This window comes from Archocentrus centrarchus, chromosome 23 (assembly GCF_007364275.1).
Source record: "Archocentrus centrarchus isolate MPI-CPG fArcCen1 chromosome 23, fArcCen1, whole genome shotgun sequence".
In the NCBI taxonomy this organism is placed as follows: domain Eukaryota; kingdom Metazoa; phylum Chordata; class Actinopteri; order Cichliformes; family Cichlidae; genus Archocentrus; species Archocentrus centrarchus.
Genome location: NC_044368.1, coordinates 8,245,707 through 8,267,868, shown reverse-complemented (window position 1 = coordinate 8,267,868; position 22,162 = coordinate 8,245,707). Strand labels below are relative to the sequence as shown.

At 40.6% G+C, this 22,162-nt stretch overlaps 1 protein-coding gene across 6 annotated transcripts in view; it reads right to left on the bottom strand.

Moving 5' to 3' along the window:
- magi2a (membrane associated guanylate kinase, WW and PDZ domain containing 2a) overlaps positions 1-22,162 on the bottom strand; it is a 276,525-nt gene that overhangs the window by 54,633 nt on the left and 199,730 nt on the right. For all 6 annotated transcript variants that reach the window (XM_030719783.1, XM_030719785.1, XM_030719786.1 and 3 more), the window contains exon 7: positions 511-568. In XM_030719783.1, coding sequence (XP_030575643.1) covers positions 511-568 — 58 coding nt within the window. The remainder of the gene's footprint in view (positions 1-510; positions 569-22,162) is intronic.

Here is a 22,162-nt window from a genome sequence, read left to right as displayed (position 1 = left end):
TTTAATGATATTTACATGATGACAAAGGGAGACAAAAAGAGCATCTCAAGAGGGAAGCGCGGTACATAAGGCAGAGTGTATTCAAGTGTCATTCTGCAGGTTTTCTAAAGCAAAGTCAAACCAAATGACTTCCCCCTGCCAGTCTAAAAATAGAGCAGCATCCCAGTGCCCCAGAGTGGAAAGCATCCAGCCAAAAAAACCCATAACAAAAAAAAAAACAAAAACAAAAAAATAACAGGCACCCCTGAAAAAGAGAGGGGAACAGGGCAGGCTACTGCAGCTGTTACTGTGTAGACACACATACAAAGCATTCAGATGCACCACGAGCGTTTCAGATAAGCACATAAACTTGCAAACAAACAGTGAGCCATCAGCAAGCAGACATTAAGAGTAACCCCTTTCTGGCTACATCGCCAGTTTGCTCCTAATAAATATGATTAATGCGACACCAGCGGGCTATGCTGAAAATCAAAAGCAAGCTATTACATATTAAAGATGCACTGAACTTACTCGACATAGTAGCTGCCGTAAATGGGGTCATCGATTTTCTCCCAGCCGTACGGAAGCTCTGTAAAAAAAAAAAACAGCAGCAAGACAACAATAATGAAGGGCTTGTTTATTCAGTGAACTTGCATCAGCATATTGATGTTGCGTGAAAACATGTTTGTGGCAGAATAAGTTTACAGTGTCATTTTACTGTTTGGTAATCATCAATGATTTGACGGTACATTAACATGTTGACTGGAAGGATTATTGTTCTTTCTCATTTGGCTGTTTATAATTTGGAAATCTCATCTTTTATAAAAAATTGATGGCAACAAGACAAGATAAAAACCTAGCTGTGTTTCCTTACCAACTTGTCACACTGATTGATTTAAAAAGGCTACTGGTTCTTTAAATCTGTGCATCAAATGCAGACTTCTCAGAGAAAAAACTTGGTAGAACTACACCAAATATTGATAGATCTAGTGGCTGAATTTAAATCATTAAAATATTTATGTTCTGCATCTTCACCAAGCTGTAAATATCGTGTTTTGATGTGGGAATGTTGCATAAATTAACAGCCTCAACTAGAATGAGCACAAACCGTTAGGGTGTTAAATCTAAACAGCAACAGTTGGTACATATTTAAGGATTCAAGGATTCTTTATTTACATCACATTTACATGCAGTTGACAGTTTTTCCAAATATATTAAAGAAAAATAAATATAAAGTAACAATAACAAAAAAATAAAAAAAGAAGAAAAAAAAAAACAGTACCAATCAAAAGTTTGGACACACTTGTGAGTATCCAATTACTTATAAAAAACAAACAAAAAAAGAAAAACAGCCAACTATTGGGATCAACAATGACACTAGCACGGAAGTATAAAAAACTGCAGTTCAATGAGTGGCCACTTGAGGCACAAAAATTGAGTAAAGGGCACAGGGAGTCCCAGATGGCACAGACCTCATGGAGGGAGATTTCTGTGGGAGAAGATTGCACAAAAGTGCCGAAACGGTGAGTATAAACGTGGCTGTGCAATGACGTCATCATCAGCGTCGTCCCCCAGGGCTCAGAAAGTAAGCTCGGCCAGTCAACATAACTATCAAATGGGCCCCTACAAATTACATGGCAAGTTGGACAGTTTATAAAAGTTCCACTATACGTTTCAGTCATCGTTCTACCTCCTGAACCAAAGCCTAACTTTATTAATATACTTTTTATAGTATAAAAAGTATATTTAGGTGAATTGAGTTTTATCTGCAAATATTTGCTCAACCACTTTAAACTCCACTGATTAAAAGTAGGTGGAGGGACATGCTGGGAAATATATTACTTGTACTTCCTGACCTTGCTTTTTCTTTTTTGTGGAAAATGCTTGCGGACCTGGCACGTATGAGAACCTGGCAACTATGCAACAATTTGTTCTTTGTGTCTTATGGAGTAGTTCGCTGCGCAGTGGCATTATAAATAATGTTTAGCAAGCCAAAGCAAAGCAAAACAGTATTCATCAAAAGAATAAGGAGAGAAGAGAGCTGGATGAAAAGGAGCATCTGGATTTTGGATTTGAGCAGTGCTGTCAATGAATTTCTTAAGCAGAGGTCAGAAAGTTCTGATGTGTGAGTAGTTTGTTTTTGTTAGGATTGAAAGATGTTTTTTTCCCACTTATATATTCAAAATATGCACTCACATGTATGTAATGCGTGTGATATATTTATAAGGTAGTCTACTGGAAATGACTGTTGAAATTCTACAAATGAGTGAATTTTCTATATGGTGACCCTGTCCAGTCAGTCTGTGAGGATTTATGGTTAATGGACTTCTCTCTTTTGTTCCGTGTTTATAGACATTAGTTGTCTTTCTGTTACTTTAGCCTAGTTGAAGAAGATGGTGTGAGTTTATAGCATAAGCTTAAATAAATGTGTCCATTCCCCCAACCACTGACTGTGGTTGCTGTCCATGGTGCTGATCAAAAGTGGGAATGATGCTTATTGATTACTGCTGTATGATAGGGCAGCTCAGTGGTGCAGTATTTAGCACTGTTGCCTCACAGCAACAAGGTCCCGGATTCAAATCCTGTCTGAGCTCTTTCCGTGAGGTGTTTTCATGTTCTCCCTGTGTCTGTGTGGGTTCTGTCCGGGTACTCAAGTGGTACTTCAGAGTCCCCACACAGTACAAAGACATGCATGGGGTTAGGTTAACTGAGGCTTCTAAACTGACCATATGTGTGAATGTGAGTGTGAATGGTTGTTGATCTCTATGTGTTATCCCTGCGACAAATTGGCAACCTGTCCAAGGTGCACACTATCGATTGCTCTATGACAGCAGGGATAGACTCCAGCCCCTGCTGCAATCCTGAATTGGATAAGTGAAAGGAAATGTATGGATGGACGCTGTAAGATATTATTTTTGCACTTACACAGTGGATGTGTGAGTGGATACATGGTGGTAAGGGCCCCAAAAATATCTGTCCTGGTACCTATCACAGAGTTGTTACCCCTGTGCAGCAGACATAAACATGTTTAAGCCTGGTACAACAAAACAGTCCTATAGCTAATATCCCCATATTTCTGTTTTTACAACATGCCTGGTTAAATTTTATTATGGTGTACTGGAGCTATTTTGGTTAATTTATGTTAACATATGCCCCAGTTTTAGTGAGTGAGATTCAAATATTTTATTAGTCCATTACTTAGGGCTAATTAGCAGGTATCTATGCCTGTGTGATGAACCTTTACAGTCTATGGATGCACCTGGATAGCCAAGCTTGTGAGTGTTAGCTGATAATTAAGCACTCCATCATCTCATCTATAAAGGGTAGCAAATGGCTCCATTAAGGCCATTAGGCAGAAGTCAAGGCATCAAAATGCAAGTTCACAAACCAGTGTATGTATGTCACTGTAGCTTTGTCCATCTTTCATATACAGTGTGTGTAAAAAACACACAAAATATATGCAAATACCAATCTTATGACATGTATTCTGGGGTGGTTTTTGCAGAAGCTAATTTCAACTGGACCTAAAATTTATCCCCATTTTTTAAAACCATACCATACCATACCATACCATACAGTACCACCTGAACTGTCAAACTGCCACAGAGGCTGAAACAACAGATGTGAGTTGCCCACTAAACCCTCCACTGAAAAATTTCATTAAATGAAAATATTATGATTTAACAAGCAAAATTAATTAACTAATTTGTAGCGCTAATTAATTAACACTACAAATTGGAGTGCACTTTAACACCAACAGGGTGATGTTTAGCAGTAATATACCAAAAATAATGTTAACCTGTTAGAATACTCATTATTACAAAGTAAAGCTATGTTGTTGACATTTTCACTAGTTTTGCACATATTAGGTCATAGACAAAAGTTTTGGACAAAGTAAAACTTTCATATAATAATAGTTCCAAATGAAAAGTGAGTAGTCATCTAGGGTCCATAAATGGTCCATTAATAAAATAGTTTGGAACAGCTGACATTGACATTCTTGGTCAGATTGAGGCTTTACTTTGTTACACACAGTAGCGTATAACTTCTGAGCAATGTGAGTCCACAGATGTTTCTGCTACCTTAGCCTCTTTCTGGAATGTAAGGCAGAATATGCTGCAGTGATCAAAGCTGATCTTCCTTCCGGCCCTGACAGTCATCAGTCATACTGGACAGGATTTTCAAATTTGCCCTCTCTCCTTTTTTCTATACCCACAGCTCACTGGCGGAGCACAGCTCTTTTAAAAAATGTCTAGAAGGAGTTCCCCGTTTGCTTTCCAGGATATGAGCAATTAGCATTTAAAACATATTCCCACATGTATACTGCAGAGTTTTAGCATAATAGTGTAATCATTCAAAACCAAGTTGGGTACATACTGTTAGAGGCTCCTACTGAAATAGCATCTAAGCTGAATCTAGCGTGGCGCTTGGGGACAGTGTGTTCCAGTGTTGCTCGGCTTAGAATCAGACCAGCTTTGATTAGTGACAATGCAAAGTTAATCGGGATGAGAGCAGAGATAACAGCAGAGAAAATGCTTCCTAATCAGAAAGGGAAGCAACCAGAGGCAGAACTAAAGCACCTCAGGCTCTCCTGGACCTTGCAGCTTGTTGAAGGCGGACTGCAGCTTGTGACAAAGACACATTAAACAGGGACACACCAAAAATATGACACACTGTACGGTCACTCCATACAGTGAGTTTAATACTACCTCTTGACCTAGTTAGCAGACTCGATAGAGTGCTTCTAGTCCTGTGTTGCAGAGGAGCACTACTGCACCAATGCTAAGGAGTGCACGTGCCATATGCTTCTCTGTACCCATGCCCCAATCTCCTCCAAACAAACAATTAAAGTTTCATAAGATGTACTATTTTTTCCTGCACACACACTGAAATGCATACACACACACACACGCGCACACACACGCGCGCACACACACACACACACACACACACACACACCCACACACACACACACACACACAACACACACACAGTGTTGTGAGCAGGTTGACAGCCTACGGGAATACCTTCTGTGAACACTGCAACATCTCTTAGACCAGCTCCACTCAAAAATGAAAGTGTTCTCACCTTCACTGGGTGCTACACACACGCATATACAGTACATACAAATCATCTTACTTACTTTACACTCACAGAGGTATAACCCTCTCTATTATTATGTACATGTGCGCACGGACGCACACGTGCACACAGACATGCGCGCGCGCACACACACACACACACACACACACACACACACACAGAAGGAAAGGGGATCAAAGGACTGTCATGCATCCCAGAACTCTTCTAATGAAAAGCTTTTCTATTAAAACGTCCAGAGAACATTTATAGTAACAAAAACAGTTCCTGCTTTCAGTAACAAGAAGGCAAATCAACTCTGTTAAGAATAGTTTCATCTGATTAAAACTTGGCTCTTATTTTTATTCTTTTGACTATCGTTTCTCTCAAGTTATGATAATGGTTCTGAAATTAAATGCTAAAACCTGGGAACACAGCAACACAGAACTAAGGTCTGATGGTAAAAATATACTAGTGAGATGATCAGACTGATTGGAAAAAAAGACAACTACAAACTGAGTTCCAAAAAGTTGGGACACGGTGTAAAATGTAAATAAAAACAGAATGCAATGATGTGAAAATCTCATATTTCCATATTGTAGTCACAATATACAATACAGAAAATATGTACCATTTTAAGAAAAAAAAAACTCATTTTGAATTTGATGGTGGGAACACATTTAAAAAAGAGAATTAGACAGGGCCATGTTTACCACTGTGCAGCATCCCCTCTTGTTTTAACAACAGCCTGTAAACGTCTGGAAACTCAGGATACCAGTGGCTTAACATTAGGGCAAGGAAGGCTGCCCTGTTCTTGTCGGATATAGGATTCTAGCTGCTCAACAGTCCTGCATCTTCTTTTTGTATTTTGTTGTTTCATGATGCGTCAAATGTTTGGTGAAAGGTCTGGACTGCAGGCAGTCTTCTGCTTCTACTATGAACACACGCTGCTGTAATTGATGCTGTACGGGGTTCAGCTTTGTCTTGCGGAAACATGAAAGACATCGTCTGGATGGGAGCATATGATGATCTGAAACCTGAATGCACCTTTCAGCATTGATGGCGCCTTTCCAGATGTGCAAGCTGTCAGTTCCATAGGCATACTATCAGAGATGCAGGCTTTTGAACTGAATGTTGATAACAAGTCAGACGGTCCTTCTCCTCTTTAGTTCACATGACACGGGTTCATGTTTTCCAAAATGAATTTCAAATTTTGATCCGTCTGATGACAGAGCATTTTTCCACTTTGTCTCAGTTCATTTTAAATGACCTTTGGTCCAGAAAAGAGCAACATTTCTGGGTCGTGTTAACATATGGCTTCTTTGCACGATAGAACTTTAACCTGCATGTGTGGATGGCACAGTGAACTGTGTTCACACACAGTGATTTCTGGAAGTGTTCATGTCTGTTTTTAATGCAATGCTGTCTGAGGGCCCAAAGATCATGGACATCCAATAATGACTTTCTGCCATGTCCCTTGCGCACAGAGATTTCTCCAGATTCTCTAACTCGTTCGATGATATTATCTACTGGAGGTGATTCAAAGTCTTCACAATTACACTGAATAACATGATTCTGAAATTGTCTCACAATTTTTAGTGGCAGTTTTTTTTAAGACTGGCGAACCTCTGCCCATCTTTACTTCTGAAAAGCTGTGCCTCTTTATACCCAATCATGTTAATGACCTGTTGCCAATTAACCTAATTAAATACAAAAAGTTCCGCAAGCTGTTTCTTTTGAGTTACACTTCATTTTCCAGCCTTTTGTTGCACCTGTCCCAACTTTTTTGAGATATGTTGCTGCCATCAAATTCAAAATAATTATTTTTTCTTAAAATGGTAAAATTTTTTCAGCTTAAACATTTGATATGCTTTGAATGTTCTACTGTAAATAAAACATGAGTTATGAAATTTGTACATCATTGCATTCTGTTTTTATTTACATTTCACACAGCATCCCACCTTTTTTGGAAGTGCGGTTGTAGGTTATCTAAACAAAATCATTGTATTCCAAAATCAGTCAAAAGGAACAGATCAACATTTTGGTCTTTTACTTTCTTTTAACTCCCTCCCTTAGTGCCGAAACTTAAACAGTGAAAGTGACAGTGAAAGTAAAGAGTGAGTAAACCTGTTAACCTGACCGCAGTTCAGGTTAACAGTCTTATAACTTTCATCATCCTTGCCCCCACCTGCCTATGTACTGTATATGCTGTCTGAGTTAGTTTGAAGACTAAAACACTTGTACTGTTAGTCCAAAAGCATTTACATTAATTCTCCAGCTGCTACTTGGATTAGTGGCTGTAATTCAACATTAGTTACACTGTCTTTCTTTAATGTGTTCATGTGGTATCATGGCCTCCGCACCTCACATACTTTATACAAATTTGCCCACACTGCAATGTTGTTTCTGTTACTGTGTTGATAAATGCTGAACTTAGAAGGATTGTCTCTTTGCTTGCTTTCTTTTGTCTGGCTATGCTGAGTGTAGTCTATAACCTCTTTGTCAGCAGCCTGCAATGAAGCACTTACTCCCAGGGACAAGTTGAGAGAATGTGTGAATGTATGTGTGTGTGTGTGCTTGTGTGTGTGTATGCATATGCCATATGAGACCAATGCTGCTTATCACTGGAAGGAAATGTCAAGCCAGTGTGGAATTTTCAGGTAGGAGCTCTTATGATGAAGCCCTGAAGCGAGTGGAAAAATGTTTATGACTGCTAGTTATGCCACAACATTCATCCACTGTGAGAGAAGTGACACGTGGGTCTGATCAAACAGAGGCCGCTCTGCAGGGTGCGTTGGTTCAACCGACTGGGACTAGGTTTGCAGCAGCACGGGCGGAGACATCGAGGATTTTACGGAAACTGTTGTGGGATTTTATTGGGAAAGTTGTTGAAGACTACTCACTTAGGAGGACCATCAGGACTTTTCCACCAGAAGCCGTGGGTGGATAAATCTGTCGCGACGCCCTGAGGTCCCGCACCGTTGCCTACAACTCCGGCCTCGCCTCTGGGAGGGAACATGGAGGACTACAAGGTTGCATCATACAACGTCCGCAGAGCGGTGAGAGAGGCTAAACAATCGCTACGGCGCAGACTGGAACAGCAACTACAACAGTCGGACCCAGGGGACTGTGCGGGACTACGCACATCACGACTACAAGCACACACACACACCCGGTGAGTGCGACGCTTCTCTTGGCTGATGAACTCAACATCTTCTTTGCGCGCTTTGATCGGAAGCCGACAGCCTGCTGCGCTCCCGGGCCGGCAGGGGCGGAGACACTCACTGTGACCGGAGCGCGACGTGAGGAGGGCCGTTTAGACGTGTAAACACCAGGAAAAGCGGCTGGACCAGACGGTATTAGCGGAACGGTGTCCTTAAGGACCTGGCTCTGAACCAGCTGGCACCCGGTGTTTACACTGATATTCAACTCTCACTGAAACTGTGTGTGATTCCCACCTGGCTTTTAAAAGTCCATCATAGTCCCCTGTCCCAAAGAAACCACACCCCCAGCAGCCCCAATGACTTCAGGCCCATAGCACTCACCTCTGTGGTGATGAAGTGTTTGAGAGACTCATCAAGGACATTCATCACCTCCTCACTGCCCACCACCCTCGACCCACTACAGTTTTGGGTCATAAATACGGCCAGACAGATCCACAGAATGACGCCATATCCTTCCTCCTCCACAAGACCCTTTCACACATAAGACACTGGGAACGGGGAACTATGTGAGAGTGTGTTTGTAGATTACAGTTCAGCTTCAACACCATAGTTTCCCTCCAGGCTGGTCTCTAAGCTGCTGGACCTGGGCCTGGGCCCATGTCCTGTGCAGGTGGGTTCACAGCTTCCTGACCAGCAGACCACAGGTGGTACGAGTGGGTCACCTCACACTCATCCTCCCTCACCTCACACCTAGGATCCCCCCAAGGCTGTGTGCTCAGCCCTCTGCTGTACTCACTGTACACCCATGACTGCGAGGCCACGTCAGAGTTCAACGTCATCATCAAGTTTGCTGACGACACTGCTGTTGTGGGACTAATCTCTCACCAATGAGGAGACAGCACTACGGAGAGAGGTCTCCCGCCTGGAGAACTGGTGCCAGGAGAACCACCTCCTTGCTCAACTTCAGCAAAACAAAGGAACTGATCGTGGACTTTCAGCAGAAGCAGCAGAGGGACTACCATCCCCTTGTCATCAGTGGTGCTGAGGTGAGAAAGAGTGGACACCTTCAAATACCTGGGAGTGACCATCTCACAGACCTGTCCTGGACTCATCACATAAACATCACTGTGAAGAAGGCCAGACAGCGTCTCTACCTCCTCAGGCGCTGAGAGACTTCAAGCTCCCACTCAAGGTGTCAGGAACTTTACACCTGCACATTGAGGCATCATGGTGGGGAGCATCACCACCTGGATGGGAAAACTGCACCAAGCAGACTTCATGGCCCTAAAAAGGGTGGTTCGTTCAGCTGAAACGGACCATCAGAACACCCTCCCCAACCTGCAGGACATTTACACCAAGCAGTGCAGGCTGAGGGCCATGAAGATCTAAACAGCCCAGCCCACCCGGACACTCTCTCTCTCCTGCTCCCATCAGGCCGGCGTCGTTACCGCTGCTGAGGACTAAGACTGAAAGGTTGAAGAAGAGTTTGTACCCACAAAGCCATCCGTCTGCTCAATCTGAGCCCTAACTGGACATTATTGCCACAGTGATAAATATATAATTTAAAAGTGTGTATAGTGTATGTTAGTATATAGAGTATAGTGTATAGTGTGAATTACTTTTTTTTATTTTTATGGTCACAGGTACAAAATACATTATCACTGTGCATTGTACTGTTGTTAACTGTAGCATGTGAACAAATAAAACACTATCTTATCTCTTATCTCAGCAAGTCACAGGTGGAGGGCCCTCTTACTACCATGCAGGAGTGTATTCCGGCCATCTATCCCCATTATTTTCTCCCACCTTACGTCCAATAATATCTCTCTCTTCCTGCACTTGTCCTCCCCTCTCTTCTCTCTTCTCACCTTCTTCATTCCAAAAGTATCCTTTCATCTTACATTACATTACTGCATGCAGCCTCTCCAAACTTTTGAAGTTTAGGTTGCATGCTCACAAGCTTGTGCATTTTTTATTGTCCTTTTTCCAATTTGGTATAGGAAAGCACACAGCCTTCAGTCACTGCAGGGATTCACCCAGATCTGTTTTAGTCTTTCATTTCTTCACCTTTTGAAAAGCAACAGGGTGAAATGAATCATTTTTTAGTGCTTGAGTCTTTTGTAGTCACCAAAATTAACTCCCGTCCTACTGAATAGGGCACTGCACAGGGCTTCATTTTATCATGTCACCTTTGAATGCAGGCCCACATTCGAGCAACTGAGCCTACTGAGAAAAACTTCTCTCAACTTATTAACTAAAGTTTCTACTGGCCAACACCAGCAAGAAATCCACCAACAGACAGCAGGTATGAAACATGCATTTGAGAACACAAAATCAGCTCTATAATTCAATGAAATATACAATAAAAAGGTCTAAGAAGAAATAAATTGACTGTTGTTGCCGCAAAGGCTCAGACCTACCTACTGCAAATTGCATTCTTTTTAAATACAGTCCAACCTCAATTCTCTAAACTTCAAACTTAATCTGAAAAGTGCCTGAAAGGCCACGGGGGACAAAGAAGCTGTTTGAATACTACAGCACCATCTTAATTATTTCAGCTTCTTTTTGAATTGCCACCTGGTCTGTATTCACAGATGTGTTCTCTGCAGCTCTGTGAAAGCCTTTAATGCTTCTATTTTATCACAATAAGACAACTAGATTATCTTAACCACTTTGACAAAGGGGTGCAAACACACGAAGAGACAAGCAACGATAATACAACCAGAAATGATCAAATACTGATGAAATCGTGATATAAAATGGGCAGGCACTGAGTTAAACTACTCTCAACTAATGTCAAAGTCAAGTTACTGAAGTGACTTCTAATATTAGGTTTAACTACACAACTGAGCCTGAAATGTTCAATCGTGACTGACTGTCAGCTACAAGCAATGGGCAATGAGCAAATGGCTTTATACACTCACCAGCAACCTGATTAGGTATGAGGCTCAACTGCTTGTTAATAGAAATATCTAATCAGCCAATCAAATGGCAGGAACTCAGGCATGTAGACAAGGTCAAGATGACCTGCTGGAGTTCAAACCAAGCATCAGTGGTAATATCAACAGTTCAGGCTGATGCTGGTTGTCTAATGGTGTGAGGGATATTTTCTGGGCACACTTCAGGCCCCTTAGTACCAATTTAGTATAATTTAAATACAGCCTACCTGAGTATTGTTTCTGATGGATGCTTCCAGCATGATAATATGTCACAAAGGTCAAATAATCTCAAACTGGTTTCTTGAACATGACAGTGAGTTCACTGTACTCAAATGGAATCCATAGTTCAACTAAGTCTAACTAACCATTGGTCTGCATATTGCTGTATTTTAAGATAAAAAAAAGTGTACTCTTTTAAAAATTAAAATGGTCTTGTACATTTTCACATCCCCAAATTCTTCAATTACATCAAACATCTGAATTGTAGCTGTATAAAAACATTACAATTCATTTTCAACACTTTTTATTTTATCTTTCATTTAATACTAGAACAAACACTCAAGACTTTTTGTCAAGCGTGTTTACAGTGCCGCTCAACAAACAACCTCGCATTAATAAAGGTGTCAGTCAATTAATGGGCCTCTTAGCAGGACACAAGGAAGCTGCAGAGCAAGAGGTGCAAGCTTTCATCAAACAGCTGATTGTTCAGCTATTCTTCTACAATATTTAAATCTTTAAATAATCAGTGTGTTGTTTTTAATCACTGTCGGTGCAAACCTTAGTGACAGAAGCATTTCCTGTGACTGTTTCACAATAAAGACCAACTGATTTTTACATCAGAATGCTCTTAATTTGAAGCAGCAGCAGTTGTCCAGCTTTGATATAGCAATAGGAATGAAGGAATTGTGTACAAAGAAATAAAGAAAAATATCCTAATTTAAGACCTTTTTACCCCTTTAGCTGACACCTGTCAACTGCAACTTCACTTGCAAAAACCCTACTGTAGATATCATCTACTGCAAAAAAGTACCACATTGTCTATACAGTTAACGGCAGCAAGTCTCACCAGATGAAATAACGTATTAGCATCATGTGTTTCTGTCGCAGGGACAGAACTTGCTGCCCACTTGCCCAGTTGAACATTAATATACTCAGACTACCTGTGAATTCAACACCCACATTGTTCAAAATGATAAATAGTTGTGTTTGCAGAAAAACTGAGCCATTTATTTTAAGATTATCCACGGCCCACTTTGAAGTTCAGCAGAATTTTGCAGTAGTGAAAACCTTAAGGGAAAATTCAGGAACATTTAACACCGCTCATACATTAGTATATAATGAATTGTTTCTATATAAATTTATATATCCAAGTGAAGGTCTTCCTGATGCTTTTTCTTCTTAACACTGTCATCATTACTTTTCCCAGGAACCACCAAACAACAAAGAGCTAAACTTACTTGATCGTGACTAGAACTGAATGTTTTAAGAGGACCTGAAAGCGATGATGAAGTCAGCCTCAATATTTTCTCAGCCAGTCTAACCTATAATTCATAAACTCGGCTGCCTCTCCAATCAACACTTAAAAAAATACCCTACAGTTCTGTGCTCATAATGACTATCCTGTCTGTCATAATCAAAAGCACAATCAAAGGGGGCCTGTGTGCTTTAAGTGCTGCTCACCGGCCCTGTCAGATGATTTCTGAGACTTTCTGGGCTTGTTGACGGGTAAACATGACTTGGTGGAAAAAGCCTCACATGCAAGACAAGTGCAATTTTCCATCTTCTGTCACAGTAAAGCACAAGAACAAAAGGCAGTTTCAAGAAAAGAGGTTAGAAAAGTGGGATAGAGTGTGTGTGGAGGTTGCTGACTAATTTACTCTTCCTTTATCAGGAAGTGTAGCAATATTGCACCAAGGAATACAACAACGAGCCAACAAAGAGAGAGAAGATGAAAACTGTTAATTTAGTCAGGACCAACTGAATGAACAGAACATTGTTATTCCATCTGCAGTAATTTATACTTGGTGATATGCTCCCTCCTCCTTCCGTGTGTGGGAGAGGAGCATCAAGGCCCTCCAGTACAGAATAGAGCACGCATCAATGACAGCACACATGACACTCATTAGCAAAGACAGAGGAGTGCTGCCCGTCAATGGGGCACACAGAAGCATAAAAAACAAAATCCAGGAAATCTCGCTAGATATTACAGTATGTGGAAACACACTTTCTTCAGCTGAATGGATAAAAATGCTTTTTGCCAATATGCTTGAACAGAGTTCCTTCGGTTTTCTGTGGCTACACTTACAGTGCATAAGCATGAGAGAGTGACTGAGGCGGAGGTGGGTTTCAAAGTGGCCTGCAGAGGCACAGCCTATAAGGGAAGGAATCAGCTAAGTCATCAGGTGATGTGAGCTAAGATCAGCATCAAGTAATGCCAGGTTCAACTAAGTAAACCTGGATTAGAACGCAAGTTTAAATGTTTTTAGCAAAGACTGGTATGCAAATGTTTGACGGGGAAGGAAAATATTATTAAAACATCGTGCAATCTGTAGGATGTCAAACACTAGTGCAATTGCTTTACTCAAAAAAAAAAAAATAATAATAATCTCATTGAAATACATCAGTGTCCATGTCTTTTGAGGCTTTTTCATCTGAACTTTAAATGACATTGTTTTTTTGGTTTTTTACTTTGCAATAAGCTCCACGAGAATAGAAGTCACCTGCATCACCTTATCAGACACACTGACACAGTCAAGAAAATGCTCCTGCCTCCTGTGGACATGACAGAAGGGATGTTTGGTTTCCAAATGTGTCTTCAGCTTGCTTGGCACCATGTTAGCATTACCTAACTCCTCTTGACAAATGACGCACTCGGGCTGAGGGCTGTTGACATCCTAGCTCCAGCTGAGACCATAAGACAGATCTACTGACAGTTTTTCACCCTCTTTTCTTTGGGTGGTGGGTCACACTTGTGGTTAGCTGTGCTTTGCTCCACACAAGAAAGTGATCCGCTGCTCCCATCACAAATTTTTGTTATTCTCTTTGATATCAATCAGGGACTTTGATGTGTCACACTTAAATAATTCCCACCAACCAGCAACTGGATTCCCTTTGATAGAAGGTTTCAAATTTTTAAATTTTTTTTTGAGGGGGGCCTTTACTATCAGTGCTGTAAACTAGTAGTTCAGTATGTGCGTACATTTCTGTGACTACATGATCAACAAGCTATGACTCCCTGAGAACAACTGCACAAGTTCAGTCATCCTAACAGCTTTCAGTTAATCATATGGCTGAATCTGTTTACAGTATGATAAAACCACAAAGGCTGTGACAGGGTTTGATATAGACTGATGTGCTCAGATTTATTGCTGTATTTTTCGACATGCAAGACCAACAGATATAAAACACACATTTTTTTTTTTCCTACCAGGCAAAGATTGTTTATTTAGTCTTTCAGAAGATGATTAATAAACCAATACATCTGCACTGTGACAGGGAAAGTCAAAGCAACAGCCGTGGCTTTGACAGTAAATCAGTTAATTGTGTCACTTGCTGGCAGCGGTGTTTCCCCTCTGTTGTATATTTCTCTATTTCAGTGAGCTACTGTTTTTTTCACAGCTTGTTTTCCTTTTTAAATGCACCTGCGTGGAGTGGAGACCATCCTTTCATTCTCTCAGCTGCAGTGTCTCACTGGTCTCTAACTCAAAGCGAGCAGACAACGGTTAAGCAGCAGAATAAAAGTGAGAAAAAAAAAAAGGAGAATTCACGAGCTTGTAGCTTATCAGGACATTCCAGTGAAAGGAGATGTACTGAACTGTGACCTGGCACTTACTCCCTCCTCTGTTGCCTTGAAAGTTTGGGTTTATTTGAATAACTCTTTGTGAAAACACAATCTGCAGCGGCAAACAGACACACACGTGCTTTCTAATCTTTCACTTTTAGTTTGTAGGATTACCCTTCTAAACCTTCTTTTTGTTCCTCTTGGGGTCAGAGAAAGTGCTATTTTGTGAGATCCTTTTAATAGGTGTTAAACAGGATAATTATGTAAAATACAGTGTTTCATAATAGCCTCCTGGACGCTGTTAATTACATAACATTACGTATTAGGGTTAACTACATTTAACTAATTTCTCACTTAATTAGAGTCCATATAAATGAATAAAAACATAAAATTGAAAAATCAGCCAAATATCCAGCTAAGGTTGGAAGAAGCAATTATAGGATTCAGCCTAACTGTAAACAGGAGTTCTTCTTCCCTGTGTTCATTTTCTACTGAAAATTTTCATGTCTCCTTATCATGCCCAGTTTCTTTTATTTAAATGCAAGTACACGTTTCTGTAAATTATTTTATTAAACTAACCAATATGATAATGGTTGTTTATATTATGGCAAATTGTACACTTAGAGGCACTTTATTAAGTATGGTTTGTTATTACATTGTCTTATTCAAGAAGGCAGGATGGAGCCATGCTTTCATGTTATTTACGCCAAATTCTGACCCCCACCATCTGGATGTCACCGAAGAAATCGCGACTCATCAGCCAATCTTGGTGAGCCTGTGCAAACTGTAGGCCTCAGTTTCTTGGAGTGGCCCCCGGTGTGGTCTTCTGCTGCTGTAGCCCGTCTGCTTCAAGGCTGCATGTGCTGTGCACCCAGAGATAGTCTTCTGCATCCTTTCATCATCATGAGTGGTGCCTTCCTATCAGGTTGAAGCACTCTCCTCTGACATCCACAATGCATTTTCACTTAGAGAACTGCCACTCACCGGATATTTTCTCTTTTCTCGATCATTCTCTGTAAACCCAGAGATGGTTGTGTGGGAAAATCCCAGTAGATGACTGGATCCCAGTTTCTGAAATACTCAGACCAGCCTTTCCTCCCCATTCTGAAGCTCTGCTTGGACTTGAGTGGGTCATCTTGACCACATCTACATGACTAAATGAGTTGCTGCTATGCAATTGTGAATTAAACATAAAGTTAAAGATAAAATAACAGATGGGAATCAGTACTGTTATATTGATATGTAAGAACTTACTGAAGAACACAACAAACATAGACCCTAGTAAGTAGAACAATATACTGTTCTTTTTTTAGTCATAAACAAAGAACACTCAAAATGAGCTAACCTGACATCTAAAACGGGGTGTCAGACTCATTTCAGCTCAAAGACGACAGAAAGCAGGTCGCCCAGGTAAAAAACACTGCATAATAACCCACACAAATTATATCCTTTCTTAAATACAATGAAGTGCAAGCATATTCTGAAAGTTTTAAAATGAACCATCCATTTCCAATACAGCTGATGAACAGCCCAAGACATGTTAAGAAAAATAAGAGCAATTTCAACAATATGACCAATTTTTTTTCCCACACTCTCTGAGTCTACTGTCATTACAAAGAAATGCTACTTTTGTAAATCAAAGGAACACATTAGCATGGTATGGTAAGCCGTGGGTAACGAAAAAGCCATTAATAACTGTGCACCACAATGCTTCCAGCTATAAATCATAGTGAAAAGTCCAAAATAATGCCATCCTTCTCTGTAGTTTGCACACTTTACAAAGCCATCCACCCCTGGTCTCAAATAATGGAATCAGTCCTGTATTTTTTTAAGCAAAAACTTAAATGAAGTAAAAAGGCTGTGGAGTGTGTCTCTCAACATTTCAGTTCTTTAACCTCTCTTTGGCTCTCAGACCCAAACCCAACATTTCCTTTTGAAGATGTAAATCTTTCATAGAACGCAAACAAATATAGAGTTTCAAAAATGGCTCAGTATTTTCCTGTAGTTACTCAAAAGTAAATAATACATTTGATCAGGACTATTTTTAGCTGTGGAGTAGTACACATTTGATGCAGTACTGAGTATTTCAAGCAGCAGAATTATGTGGGTCATATTCTGCTACTTTATGAACCAGAGCACCCATGGGGAGGGACATATTGTTGTGGCTTTTTGATTGTTATTATCCTGTAATAATTTAATATTGTTTTTGTCTAATGTTGCCATAAGAAAATATAAATAATATTGCTGTAACATAGCCACAAAATAATTATAAATGAACTTCATGCAGTAGTCTACATATTAAATAGGCCTATTTATACCAATTAAAAAAAAATGCAGTGCTGGTATCTATGCTGGTATCTACACAATGACATTTAATTCAGAAGATGCATGTCACACAAACACCTGCCACACAGTCTTATGAATCCTCCACCCAATCTCCAGGCCTCAGGCATGCTCTGCTGGGGATGTTCTCAAAATACACCCATCAATCATGCTGTCGACATCTATGCCTGCCACCCCCAACCTCTCCAACTCCGCTCCCGACTGCTGCAGAAAGGCTCAAGGTGAAGGAGGGCGCTGCTTCTCTCCATCTATAATAACTCACCTGTAGACGTGCACACACGCTCACTGCAGGGTGAGTGTGTCTTCACATTCAGTGTCCCCTGAAACAACTTCCTGCATCTCACACACACAAAAAAAAAAAAATCTCAAAAATCTATCTCCAAAGTCCCACTGAGCTGGCTAAATTGACAACACGGTGAACAGGAGAGATGACATTTCCCAGGCTGGAGTAGTGTTGCCTTGCAACCCCCATCTGGACAGAAGTGATGAAGTGTCAGAGGGACACACAGATACACACACTGGATGGCTTTTTTAAACTGCAGACGTGAGAAAAGCAAAGAAAAACGAGTAAAACGCTGCTCCTGCTAGTTCCCCTGGAGAGAGTACAAGAAGGAGGTGTGAGCCCAAAGCTAGCCTGCGAGACATGATAATAACTTTGTGTGTTTGGCCGTGAAGCTCCTCACATGACCAGAATGTAATTACTTGTCTACGTTTGTTTACGCGCCCTCTGTATGCACACGAGCCCCGTCGGTTGGGATTCACAGGGGCAAAGGACAAAGCAGCACTGTAATATGATTAAGATCCTTTCAGTATCAGAGAAATAATCCCTCTCTGAATTTATGTGTCTGTTCATATACTACTTTTTAATGTAGTATATCTCGTCCTGATGTGACACACTGACATTTAGCAAAACTTGCTGAAACAGTGACAACAAACTGCTTTTAGTTTACTTATCAGGGGGATTCTCTTTACCTGTTCAGGCAAATGGGAGGTGAAAACCAGCTGAATAAGAGAAGAAGCGAGACAGGGGCATGGCCCGTTCACTTTCTTTTTTTCCCGGCCAACAAATATTTGGCAGGATAGAAAAAAAACAAACAAAAAACAAGCAACCAATTTTAAGAGAGAACGAGGGAATAAAAGCAAACAGGGAGGTTCTGTAAAAACCTGTCCTAGATTTTTTTTTTTTTACCAAAACAAAAAAAAAAGAGGAGGCATGAGGACACGAGGGAGAGAGGATGATATAGTGGTAAAGAGAGGAGGTGAGAAAAATATAGGCAGAAACAGTGAGAGAGAAATATAGACTGAGTTATGTAACTACAAGGCGCCTGTGATGTCAGCTGCTCTGTCTTCACTGGAGCCGACGCTCCTTTGAAAATGCAGGAATGAGCACGCTAATCCGAGCACACATTTCTCCGCATATTTTGACAGAATCTGGTTGTATGTGTTGCAACTGACTTTAAACATGAGAGGGAACAACTTGTCTTTACCAGAGGTGAAAACATTTACTCACATATGGCTCTTAGGTAGAGCGCTGAGGTACTACACTTGAGTATTCCCAGTCTGTGGTATTTTACCTCATTTTAGAAACTAGTTTTTAACTTCATAACATCCGTCTGACAGCTGGAGTTAGCAGCTACTTTCAAGATGAAAGGCTTTACATCCAAAGCATATCATGAACTTATAAAACATCATGCATTAAACTAAGATTAAACAACCCACACGGATTTAAAGAAGCGAATTATGATCATGAGTTATGTATTAGGTATGACCTATGCAGGTAGGTCACCTTTTGTCTTCTTTAGTGTTGTATTGTCCTAAAAGATTCGGCTTATCTAGTGATCCCCTATGAGCAAGCGCAAGAAAATCTCCCTCCACAGGATGAAACTTCCCTCAGGACCAAAGTCAGGACAGTAATTCACAAACCAGCGGGGGGATGTCACATTGGCTTTGTCCCTCATTTAAACACAATCTTTTATATACATTTGCTTAAAAAAACTGTCATCATATTCATATTTACAAGTCCACAAGTCCCTCCGTCTGACTAAGGATGGTCATTATCTCACTGGATTAGAAGATCATAAGCTCGATCATCTGGCGTCTCATTTCTTGCCCTGTTAGCCTTTTGTTTGATCACAATTGCCAGATAATAGTTGACTTAGAGACACGATACCTCCAAGATAGAAAATAATTTGCAACAAATCAAAGCTTTCCTCCTTAAGTATATTCTGGTGACAAGTAAAAATCCCTGACAAATTTGTAATAAAGGACATTAAGTATTTTTACACTGTGGTATTGCCATTTAAGTCCAGGACATAAGCGTTTCTTATACATGTGGTCTTCACATTCTGTGTTCTCCTCTACACTCAGAGTCTGACTTAATACTGTACTCCCCTTGCTCGCTCTCTCTCCCTGTTGTCTCGTCACACCTCACAGACTCCACCCCGCGATCCTGTTAGTGCTTATCGGAGCATGGCTCGGGTTCAAACATGGACATGCACACGCCCACACCTTTCCCCCAATCAATACCAAATTTACAGAGGCAGCTTTTCTCTTCCTAACTGAGCTCAGCTCTCAGGGGTAGCTGGTGCCACCAGGCTGTGGAGGTTTGGCTGAACTACATATATCTGGTATGGCTGCTGACACAGAGCCTGTGAGCTGGAAACAAACTTCAAGTTACTAAAACCTACAAAGCAGAGTAAAGTACACACCCCATATTAACCCTCCTGAACTATACAAATCCTATAAATACAAAGGACAACAGCCTAAACGACAGCTAGACAGCAATAATTATGACATCAACAAACCCTTGAATGTCTATCTGCACACAAAATCAAATGAACCACAGCTCTGCGAGGCTGCTAACATGCTGATGCTTAGCAGTAGAGTGGCTAATAAGATGCCAGAATCAAATAAGATTCTTTAAGTCAAGCATTCATTAACCCACATAACAACGTGCACTTGTGGTTAACTGATGAGAAAATCAAATCTCAGGTGATGATACTCTTCTTACCGGCAGAGCCTTCAAGGAAACCGTATGTGACATAGCTCCCTTGTTAAAGTTTTTTGCTGAGTGTGTGAGAGAAGCAGCTTCAGTCACTGTGAAATGCATGCCGACAGTAATGATTAAGCTTCTGTAGTGAAACATATACTGACTGGAGATGCAATCTTTGCAATAAGAAAATAGAAAGGCCAACTTAACATACAATGTTAAGAGAGGTTACCACTTAGGGTTCATATTCCAAGGATCAATAAAATTTCAACATGCAACATTTTTTGTGTCAGTTTTTCCAACAATGGTTGACTGACTGATCAACAGAATTGCCACCCTGCAAAACCACTCTGCAATTTTCACCATTCAGCACAGACTATTACACAATCTGCTCAACTTGATCAGTTATGACTTATTACCGAGCTCAACAATTCTCACTTGAGAATTGTGCAATCACAAAGTTCAATGACTGCAGCTATAAAAAGCAAAAACTATAGCTAATTTAAATTTGGCTGATGTACCCCTCATGATTCTATCCCTGACCAGCCATACAATTTTCCCAGGACTCAATTTAACGTTAATTTCATTTTGGGGAAGAGGAAGAAATAACAGAGACTTAGGTTTGGGGAGTAGGGTGATGGTGAGCAAAAATTGTGCTGGTGTGGTGCAAAAAAACCTAATTATTTTTCAGTGCAAAATGGCACATATTGTACCACAATTTATGCTGTGTTGACAGTTGGTCCTTAAGTGACAAATTCAGGGTGCAAGACCCAGTAAATATTTGAAATAAACAACAAACATGCTCCTTTGGTTGCACAGCTCTCATTACCAGTGATCTTCAATATTAAAGTTGGTTATTTTGACACATAAATTGTTCGATCTCTGCAAAGGTTTAAGGTACATGATAAAGCTGAAAAGTAGCCAAACACGGAGGGGTGCAAAAGGAGAAGACCTTGAAGTGGATAAAAGCCATTTTTGAAACAAGTACAGTTTTTGCTTTTTTACAGGCGCCGTCTCTGAACTTCTACATCCAGCTGGTGCAGACCTGAAGCTACTATGCTGCTATACACTTGATTCTCTTGCCTCACTTTGATTTGTACTGCTGGGACTAACTAAGTGGATGAGACACCCCCAAGAAGATCAGCAGCAATCCTTGCAAATATCAGCACATCTCCTCATGTGGTGTGTCCTTGGTGGATAAATAGGATTGGAAATCTTGGAGATGAAAGCACAATCACATTTGGACTAATTCCTCACAGGCGCTTTTGTCTTTGTTTCTGTGTCATTTCATCATCTTGGAGATTCTTCTTCCTTTAATGTCTGAAGAACTGGGAGAGAAAAGGGAGTTTCAGCGACTACATGGGGGAGCTCTGTTGAATAAGATGCCAGATCTGAATGGCACGAATAAAACAGGTTATGTGTATACAGGGCCCATGTTTAATGCCACCAAACCACAGTACAAATATTTCCATTTTCACTCGGACCATGTTGCTGGAGTCAAGTAGCATCTGTAAATATTTGTTTTAGGTGTTTGCTCATAGTAGCAAATATGCACTGAGATCTAGCCTTTCAGATAGCTTCTTCCAATCCATCATTTTACATATTATATGTATGATGTCAATGCTATTTAACTTTGTTGTACACACTAGGGAATATTTAATGTCTAGTTGTCAGAAAAACAACAACCATGCAGCTCTGTGAGGCTGTAGTTATGCACAGCCTCACAATGAAAATGAGCACGTCAGTTGTAGACAGAACAGTGCAAGCTGGTGTGAATCTCATTAGTTTTACAGTTTTTTTAAGGAATCTGTCAGTTGTTAGGTCAAGAGCTGTGAACATTAGATTTCTGACAAAGGTGGAAAGCAGGCATTAATGTCTGTACTGAATT